This window comes from Antrostomus carolinensis, unplaced genomic scaffold (genome assembly GCF_000700745.2).
Source record: "Antrostomus carolinensis isolate BGI_N321 unplaced genomic scaffold, ASM70074v2 scaffold8972, whole genome shotgun sequence".
Taxonomy (NCBI): domain Eukaryota; kingdom Metazoa; phylum Chordata; class Aves; order Caprimulgiformes; family Caprimulgidae; genus Antrostomus; species Antrostomus carolinensis.
The window spans coordinates 34,527-45,035 of NW_010297535.1; the positions used below are offsets into that span (position 1 = coordinate 34,527).

Below are 10,509 nucleotides of genomic sequence, written 5' to 3' on the forward strand. Positions count from 1 at the left end.
ACATGACAGTACTAAAACCTGAAAGTTATGTTTTTAATTGTTCCAAGTGAATAATTCTTACAGTATTCATCTTTGCAAATGACAGCACCAGTCGATTCAGATCCTTTGCTAATCACACCAGCAGCATTCTTTGCTAGTACACGGAACTCATATGCTTCATCTTCACTAAGAGCTGTTACGGTAAAGAAGTTTTCTGAGACAATGGTATAATTGCATTTCAGCCAGCGTCCATCACCGGATTCATTATATGGTTTGCGCTCTATAATATATCCAATAATTTTGCTTCCACCATCATAAAGGGGTGCTGACCAGCTCAGTGACACTGTAGATCTGGTGACATCTGTTACTTCTGGTCTTCCTGGTGGATCTGGAGGAATAAAAGAGAAAAATGAGAAATGCAATTCTATTTTAGCTTAAATAACAACATAACTCTAAAAGTAATACTTACCAACTGGATTTTGAGCCACTACAGGTCTGGAAGCTTCACTAGCTTTGCTAACACCTGCAGCATTTAGAGCGTAGGTTCTGAATTGGTATTCTAGCCCTTCCACCAATCCCATGACTTTGTAGTTGCATTCATAGCATGGCACTTTGTTTTCCTTCACCCAAAGGATGGTGTTACGCTCCTTCTTTTCAACCCAATATCCAATGACTTTGCTGCCACCATCATGATAGGGTTCCTCCCAGCGAATGGCCATGGCAGTTGCAGACACAGAATAGACTTCTGGTCTTGAAGGAGGGCTTGGTGGGACTAAACACAAAAGACAGGGAGGAAAACGTTAGTTATTACAGATACCTCAGTCAGGAGAAAAGAACGAATTTTGAAAAGTGTTTCACTTACCAAATGGATGCTCAGCAACTATTGTTTTTGATTCAAGGGGTTTGCTGACGCCAAATCTGTTTTCTGAGCTTACTCGGAAACTGTACTCCTGGTATTTTGTGAGATGAGTGACTTTGATCTGTGTACGCTGCACACTGGAATTTACCAGCTGCCATGCAGTTGTGCCAGATTCACGTTTCTCTACAATGTAGTTCGTAATGTCACTGCCACCATCATCTTCAGGTTCTTTCCAGGTCAACACACAGGATTCAGCAGTGACAGATGATATTTCAATTGGGCCAGTGACAGGACCTGGTCTTCCTATGACTACCACTGTGACAGTAAACGTTTTAACACCAGCAGTGTTTTCAAGTGTGAGGTAGTATTTACCAGAGTCACCTCTCATACTGTCCTTTACAGTCAGTGTGGTTCTGTCTTTTGTTGTCTTGATGGTCACTCTCTCAGTTTCCTTCAGTCTCATCTCCTCAAGTTTCCATGTCACTTTTGGAGCTGGCCGCCCACTGATTGGTATATCAATAGTAAAGGTGCTTCCAGCCTTGCATGTTATGAGCTGTCTGCTTATTTCACTGAGATCTGCTGTTGGTTCAATCTGTGGCTCCTTAATAATAACAGATGAGAAAGCTTCTCTCGGTTCACTGTAGCCAGCATCATTCTTTGCCTTGACCCGGAACTCATATTCAGTGTTCTCCACAAGGCCTTCAACAGTGAAAGTAAGTTGCTTGGTTTGTCCAGCTTCAATCCAGGAGTCAGATCCTTTTTGTTTCATTTCAAGAAGGTATCCAGTAACGCGGCTACCACCATCATGATCAGGTTTAAGCCAAGCTAAAACTACAGAAGATTTGGTTGTATCAACAATATCTAGTCTTTTAGGTGGAGCAGGTTCTTCTGTGGCTACAACTGGTTCAGTTAATTCACAGGGTTCACCTACACCATATTCATTTTCTGCTGACACTCGGTAGTAATACGGCATACCTTCTGCCAGATCAGCGACCTTAAAGATTTGTCGAGTGCATTTGGAACTCACCACTTGCCAGCTACGACGGCTTGCTTCCCGTTTTTCCACAATGTAGTGATGGATACGAGAACCTCCATCCAGAACAGGAGCATCCCACATTAAAGTAATAGATCTTCGAGTCACATCTTTAAACGTAATAGGCCCTGGTGGACCAGGTGTATCTAAAACCTTGACAGTAAATGTGATAGACTTACTTCCGCTGTTGTTTTCCACAGTAAAGACATACTTGCCAGCATCATTTCTATTGCATTCCTCCACAGTCAATGTGCTGAAGGAATCAGTTGTTTGAATGTCAGCACGCAAGCTAAGATTAGCATCTGCTTTGGACCACACAGCAGTAGGAACAGGTCTTCCAGAGAAGGCAATAAACAGACGAATGCTTGCACCTGCTCTTACAATATGAGTCTGCTTGAAGTTTGCATCGATATCAATTTCAGGTGCAGAAAGCCTGTCCACAGTTTGGACTGAAGCAGGAACTTCACAACTTTCTCCTTTACCAGCACCATTGACAGCACTAACTCTGAATTTATAGTGTTCTCCTGCCTCCAAATCAACAACAGTATACTTAGTAGCAAGAACAGTCTCTGCATTGACTTTCTGCCATGTTTCGAGATCAGCTTTGCACATCTCAATGATGTACCCAATTATTTCCATTCCTCCATCAAAAACTGGCTTGGTCCACTCTAAGCTTACACTAGTCTTTGAGGTGTCTGTCACCTTTACAACATTAGGAGCACTTGGTGGGCTGACTGGTTCTCTACATTTAATCAGCTTTGAAACGTCACTTGGAGGTCCAACTCCTGCAGCATTTTCAGCCATGACATGGAATTCGTACTCATTGCCTTCAATAAGGCCAGTTACTCTGTATCTGTTCTCAGTAATGGGCCTCTTACTGGATACTTTAACCCAGCGCATGCTCTTCTTTTCTCTCCTTTCTAGAATATACTCATTTATCTCACTTCCACCGTCTGATTTTGGTCTTGCCCATGTCAGCGTGATACTGTCTCCTGTTACATTGGTAGGCTCTGGAGTTCCTGGTGCATCAGGGAGACCTTAAAAAAAAAGAAAAATGTCATTAGAAAAACAAGATGGTAACTCCACAGTTATTTCTACAAAATGAGGTGGAAACTTACTGTAAGGTATTTGTGCGATAACTGGATCAGACTCCAATGGTCTGCCAACTCCAAATTTGTTCACTGCAGAGACACGGAATTGGTACTCATTGCCCTTAATTAATTTAAGTGCAGTGTAGCTGCAAGCTTCACATTTATCTTCAACTAATGCCCAAGCAATCCTGCTGGTTTCACGTTTTTCAATTATGTAGTGGGAAATAGAAGCACAACCATCATTAGCTGGAGGTTCCCACCATAACGTGACTTTTTCTCCAGTAATGTTCGTGAATCGTATTGGTCCACCAACTTTTCCTGGGGTGTCTGCAATATTAAAGGTTCAGAATTATAATTTGCTGTATGTAGAATAAAATACTATTTTAAAAGGGCATGTTAAAAGTGTTTGGTGCAGTACCTTGTACTCTGAAGGTAATATCTTCTCGTTTAGTGCCAGATGCATTTTTGGCTTCTACTGTGTAGACTCCACGATGATCCCGAGTAGCATCTCTAATGAAGATTGTACTATATCCAATAGCTGTAGTTATTTCTATATTCATTATTTTCTCAATCTCCTTACCATCCTTAAACCATGTCACTTTAGGTACTGGACGTCCCTTGATTAGAGCTTTAAGTCTAATGCTCTCTCCAGCTTTAACAGTAAGGCCTTCAAAGTGCTCAGGGCCAAATTCAATTGTTGGAGCAACTAAAAAATGAAAATATAATTTAGTTCCCATATAGCTAAGCATTTTTTCCTGTACTCTTTTTAACGTGTTAATTATAAAAGATTGTTATGTATAGAATTCTTTCACATGGAAACTGGCATTCTCTTAAAAGCAGTTACTATATGAACTATAAGCATATTTTTCCTGTAAGCACACAGTGCATCATATTAACAATAGGTGAAAGACAACATAAATATATGCTGTTATAGTATGCCAAGCTACCTGAGGCACATTTTCATTTCTAAATTATTCAGTGCATCAGAATATCACAGTGTATGATTTCTTTCAAACTTTGCTGCTGCTGCTTATCCAAAATAAATGTAGAGTGCCATGCCTTCCAGTAATTGATTACATATGTCTGCCAGATTTGCGTCTTAAGTTTAGACCCTCCCACCTTGGAGAACAAAGAGAAATGTTCTGAGTTGACTGAAAGGACCTCAGTCACATATTCTTCCCGCCTTGGCCTCCCCTTTCCAATCAGTACAGCCAGAAGCTGTAGCTGGCTTCAATACCCAAATAAAAACATATTAAGAAATAATTCTTACTGTTTTCATCTCTGGTCATGATATAGCCTGAAGACTGTGAAGGTGGGCTGATTGTACCAACAGCGTTTCTTGCAAGCACTCTGAATTCATATCGGTCACCTGAACTGAGTCCTGTAACTGTATATTGGCATTCACTGACATCAGTAAAGTTACATCTGAGCCAACGATCTTCACTTCCTTGACGTTTCTCAATGCTGTAGGCCACAATCTTACTGCCTCCATCACGCAGTGGTGGGGTCCATTTAAGGGTGACTGTTTCCCTGGTGACATCAATGTAATCAGGAGTACCAGGTGGGTCTGAAAGGAAAATAATGAAAATTTACTTTTGATACTGCTCAGCATGGTCTATAAGACTTGAACTTTTGCAGATGAATGATTGCTCATTCACTCACCCACTGGAGAGACTGCCAAAGTAAATTTGCTTGGCTCACTAGCTCGGCTTAGACCTGCTGTGTTTTCAGCATATACTTGGAACTGGTAATCCAGGCCCTCAAGCAGTCCGGTTATCCTGTATTCTCTGCTAGATATTAATGCAACGTTAACCTTCTGCCACAAAATACTGTTTCTTTCCTTCTTTTCAACATGGTATCCAATAATCTCTGAACCACCGTCATAAACAGGAGCATCCCAAGATATGGTCATTCCATCAGCAGTTATGTTGTATACAACAGGCTTGCCCGGGGCGCCTGGTGGTCTAAACTGATGCTTTGCCACAACATCTGCTGAGACAAGAGGTGGGCTTACTCCGTATCTGTTTTCCGCACGAACTCTAAACTGATATTCAGTGTCTTTAACAAGGTTTGGAACTTTGAAAGTTGTTCTTGCAGCACTGGAACACACTAGCTTCCAGTTCATTTGTGAAGTTTCTCTCTTCTCAATACTGTAGCCAGTAATTTCTCCTCCCCCATCATCTTCAGGAGCTTCCCATGACAAAACTACACTATCTGCTTTGATTTCATCTAGTCTTAAAGGTCCTTTTGGCTTAGATGGAGGGCCAAGAGTGATGACAGTGATTGTGAACGTTTTTCTGCAGACTACGTTATCAAGAATTAAAGTATATTTGCCACCATGCTCCTTTTTCACACTCTTGATGCTTAAGCTTATCTTGTTTTCAGTTTTCTTGAAACGAAGATGTTCAGTTTCTTTAAGAGGGAGGTTGTCCTTGAGCCAGCTCATTGATGGTTTAGGTTTAGCTTTATAGGGCAATTCAATGTGCAAGTTATGTCCAATTCTTACTGCAATTTGACCTCCAGGAATATCAGAAAGGTCAGCTTCAGGTGCTATTATATGTTCTTTCACTGTAATGGGTCCAACAGTAACACTGTCACTCACGCCTTTTTCATTTTTAGCAAATACTCTGAATTCCATGACAGAAAGCTCTTTAAGTTTTTCAACTTCAAATTCACAGCTCTTGCTTGTGCCTGCATATGTCCATTCTTTTTCTTCTTGTAGTTTCTTTTCAATTACATAGTCTGATATAATGCTACCACCATCATAGTCAGGTTTGCTCCACTGCAGTTTAACAGAAGTCTTTGTAGAATCTTTCATGGTGAGGTCTTTTACAGGTCCAGGCACATCTGCAGCTTTCACTGGTTCAGATGTCTCACAAGGCTCACCCAGTCCAATTTCATTTTCAGCAAGAACTCGGAAGAAGAATGCAGTCTTCTCTGACAGGTTGGTTAGCTTAAAGGTGGTATGAGAACACTTTGTTGTTACAGTTGACCAGGCTCTCTTTGTAGCATCTCTTTTTTCAACAACATAATTTGTTATTTCAGAACCACCATTAATGAGAGGTGGTTCCCATACCAGTGTAACTGTGCCACGAGAAACATGCTTAAGCTGCAGCTTCTGGCAGGCAGATGGTGTGTCAAGTACTTTTACATTCACAAATGATGATTTCGCTTCTCCAACTCCATTTTCAATTGTAAGAACATACTTTCCTGTATCATTTCGGGTAACTTGAGGAATAGTAAGTAGTGTAGATGATTCTGTGTTCTGGATGATATATCTTTCATCAGCCCCAAGATTCTTGTCACCCTTTCTCCATGTGACTGTTGGAGGAGGTCTTCCTTTGAATGGGATCATTATTTGCACATCTTCACCTGCTTTAGCAACAATAGAGGTCCGTAGAGCAACATCCAGATCAATCTCTGGTGCCACTGTGGAAATAAGTAAAAATTAATAGTGCATACTTGGAATATAAAATAAGAAATGAAAAATTGAAAAAAAAAGACCACCAAAACACAGAAAACTGATAAATCATTGAGAAGTACAGTACCAAGAATATCTTTAGCTTGAATGGGTTCTGTCATTTCAATAGGCTCTCCTTGTCCAGCACAATTTGTAGCAGACACACGGAAATAATAATTAACACTTGGCTGAAGGTGGGATACAACATACTCTGTTGTTCTCACTTCTCCTTTAGTACTGACTACAGTCCATTCTTGCTCTTCGCCTTCCCTTTTCTCCACTACATAGCTAGTAATTGGACTTCCTCCATCATAAGCAGGTTTAATCCAGCCAAGGGTGACAGATGTCTTGGTTGTATCCACAACCTTCAGCTTTGTTGGTGAGCCTGGCTTATCTGTAAGTGACAGTTTACAGGGAAAAAAAAAAAAAAAAAAATCAGAAGCCATATTTACAATCAGTCACAACGAGGAATAAAATCTGCCCTTAGCTACATCGGTGCAATCCCATCCCAATTGCTCATTGTCCATTGATTTCTAACCAATTAGAAATACTGTATGCTGTATCTTACCAACAGGATCTGTGGCTTTGTAGAAGTCAGAAGCTTCAGAGAATGGACCTTGTCCAGCTGCATTGACAGCACAAACTCGGAAATGATATTCGCTGTTTTCAGTCAGGCCTGTTACTTTCTGCCTGGTGTCCCGAATGGTTTCTTTAGTAACCTTGAACCAGCTCAGGCTCTTCTTGTCGCGCTTCTCAAGAAAATATCCTGATATTTCACTGCCACCATCAACAGTGGGCCGATTCCAGACAACAGTCATAGAATTCTTGGTTATCATTGTGACTTCTGGTACACTAGGTGGTCCAGGTGCAACTGAGTAAAAAAAAAAATCTATGTCAGTAAATCAGTACTACTTACAAATAATACACAAGACAATTCAGTTGCATAATTTATTTTAGACGTTTCTTACCAAATGAATTTTTGGCTATAACGGGTTCAGACTCCAGTGAATCACCAACTCCAAACTTGTTCACACCACGGACACGGAACACATATTCATTTCCTTTGATGAGTTTTGTTGTAGTTATGATACACCCCTCCAGTTTTTCAGAAACCAAAGACCATACAACTCGACTTGTCTCCCGCTTTTCAACAACGTAATGTGTTACAGGTGCACCACCATCATCTGCTGGTGGTTCCCACATTATTGTGATCTTTTCGGCAGTGACTGTCTTAAACTGTATAGGCCCACCTGGGGGTCCTGGCTTGTCTGTAGAAGGCAGAAGAAAGAAGATGTTAAGTATTTATTACTGAATTGTTTAATAATATAAGACAGTCGTATCTCAAGACATACCAAGTATCTGTACTCTAACATGGGCTGATGCTGAACCCATGGCATTCTTCAATTTTAACTCATAGGTGCCACTGTTGAGTCGAGTTGCATCCTTGATGAGTATAGAAGCAAATTCTGTTGTATTTTCAATAGACAGCAGTGCACTGGTCTGTACCTCATTGCCATTTTTGAACCATTCAATTGTGGGTATAGGCTTGCCTGAGATGCCTAGTTGCAGCTTAACTGAAGTTCCTGCTTTATATTTCACCACTTCTGTATATTCTGGTGGCACGTCAATTTCAGGTGCACCTTATGAAAAATAAGAATAAGAAAAAGTTAAAAACATACTTACTTTAGACTTGTATTTATAGTACTTTGTATAAGCTAATAGTTCCAGGCATTTTATAACTACAGATCAAAGTAAAGACAGCATGTATAACTTAAATCATAAGCCTAGAACAAGTTAGAACTCACCCTACCAAGAAAAGGCAACCACATGTATAAATATAACCACTTTGGCCATGGGACAGGGCCAAACCTCTGTTGCTCATAGAATATAGATAACATAACAATCATGCCCAAATAGCTCACAGTAATTCAAGCTTACTGAATCAACCACTGTAAACTAGCCTTCCATATTGAAAAGACAATGGTTCTACAAAAATGTGCTGCCTTTAAGCTTCCTAGTACCACAAAATGGTACTGTTATATGATTGCAAAGTACTTACCGTATGTATCAACACATGTGATAGGACCCACAACATCTGAGGGATTACTAATGGAACCAACTGCATTCTTAGCAAAGACCCGGAATTCATACCGGGAATTCTGTGTCAGACCAGATACTATGAATTGAGTCTCAATAACATTGGTGAAGCTAGCTTTTGTCCATCTGCCATCGGGGAGATCACGTTTTTCTACTATGTATCCAGTGATCTTGCTACCGCCATCAAACGCTGGCTTCTGCCATGATAGAGCAATAGCAGTCTTGGAAATATCTGACACACGAACGTTTCTTGGTGGTTCTGCAGTAGAAAACATAAGATCATTGCTAATGAATAACAGCAGTTGTGGATATTGGCTCACTGAACAAGATAGAATATCACAGGGGGTAAAAAACCCAAAACCCACTACTTAAATGGTTGGGCTTCTTTATTTTCTAGGGAATACATACCACAAGCATCAATTGCAAGGACTGGATCAGAAGGATGACTTGCTTTTCCAATTCCAGCTGCATTTTCTGCATAAACTCTGAATTCATAGATAAGACCAGCACTGATTGTGGTGACTTTGAAGTGAGTTGTGCGAATGAGGGTCTTGTTAGCTTTCTGCCATAATATGCTATTCCTGTCTTTCATTTCCAGGTGGTATCCCATGACTGCACTGCCACCATTAGTGACTGGTTCATGCCATCCAACAGTAATACTCTCTCGGGTTACATTTGTGACCCATGGTGTGGAAGGAGGGCCAGGGGTAGCTGATGGTATCAAAAGAAGTAATTAATTGTTAACAAAACGATATTCTCAATGTCAGAGTATTAAAACATCAATGTATAGTGTAAGAAGCACATTACTCACTGTAAGGAAGCTTGACAACCACACATTGTGAATCTATGTGATCGCTGATGCCAAAGCGGTTCTCAGCTTTGATGCGGAATTGGTATTCTTCTCCTGTTGTGAGCTTTGTAACTTTGATAACAGTTCTAGCAACGGTTGCAGACACTTCAGACCAAGCAGCAGTACTTGTTTCTCTTTTCAGTACAATATAGTTGGTAACCTGACTTCCACCATCATAAGCTGGCGGCTGCCATCTGAGTGTTACACTCTCCTCAGTGATATCGCTAAGGTCAACAGGACCAACAGGAGGACCTGGTCTATCCAGCACAACAATATTAACAAATGATTTTGTGGTGCCACTTGAGTTGGCAGCAGTAATGTCATATCTGCCAGCATCAGCAGCCACACTTTCTTTAAGGTTAATAATAAGGCTTTCTGCAGTGGTTTCTGTGTGAAATCTCATGGTAGGTTTCAGTGGAACACCATCTCTAGACAATGTCACTTTTGGCACTGGTTTTCCAGAAACTGGAATTTCAACTTTCAGGTTTGATCCCGCTCGAATATATACAGTGTTATGAGGGAAGCCCTTCATGTCAATCTCAGGAGATTCTGAAAAAGGAAACATTTAAAAACCATTTAAAAATGTTACATCTTTTAAAATATGAATCCAATTTAATGTGTAGCAACTTTTGTCTCATGTCAGGAAGCGTACCTAATTGTTCTTTAACTGTAACAGGGAGCAGTAGTTCCTTAGGATCACTTAAACCAGCTTGGTTTTCTGCAGACACTCTGAAGAAATAGTCAACATTCTCCTTAAGACCACGGACAACATGGTGAGTTGTCTTTACAACTGCACACTTAACCCATTTTTGCTGTCCTTTCTCAAGAGCTTCAATGAGGTAGCTCACAATTCTGCTTCCACCATCATGTTCTGGTTTTAGCCATGAAAGAGAAACGCTGTCCTTTGTGACATTTGTTACTCCAAGTTTTTCTGGTGGGCTGGGTTTTTCTGAGAAAAAATGTGCAACAGGTTAAGCAATATAGCAAATATTTACATTTTATACTAGTAACTACATACAAATGCCATCTGGATTGAGAAATTGTGTTTTTAAATTGATTTTTATATTAGAAATGTTTTAAGTAAAATGCAAGCAAAATTTAAAATTCAAGCTATCACTTAACTCCTTTACATTTGTAAAA

At 40.3% G+C, this 10,509-nt stretch overlaps 1 protein-coding gene across 1 annotated transcript in view; it reads right to left on the reverse strand.

The window, feature by feature from the left end:
- The window catches only part of TTN (titin), a gene marked incomplete at its 5' end in the record, with an annotated part of 110,473 nt that overhangs the window by 17,426 nt on the left and 82,538 nt on the right, over positions 1–10,509 (reverse strand). Inside the window, 15 exon segments of the mRNA XM_010162153.1 lie at positions 62–367; positions 449–751; positions 842–2,908; positions 2,990–3,289; positions 3,381–3,668; positions 4,233–4,529; positions 4,625–6,391; positions 6,511–6,816; positions 6,991–7,293; positions 7,391–7,690; positions 7,775–8,062; positions 8,482–8,778; positions 8,928–9,230; positions 9,331–9,918; positions 10,022–10,318. Of these exon segments, the coding sequence (XP_010160455.1) occupies positions 62–367; positions 449–751; positions 842–2,908; positions 2,990–3,289; positions 3,381–3,668; positions 4,233–4,529; positions 4,625–6,391; positions 6,511–6,816; positions 6,991–7,293; positions 7,391–7,690; positions 7,775–8,062; positions 8,482–8,778; positions 8,928–9,230; positions 9,331–9,918; positions 10,022–10,318 (8,010 nt within the window).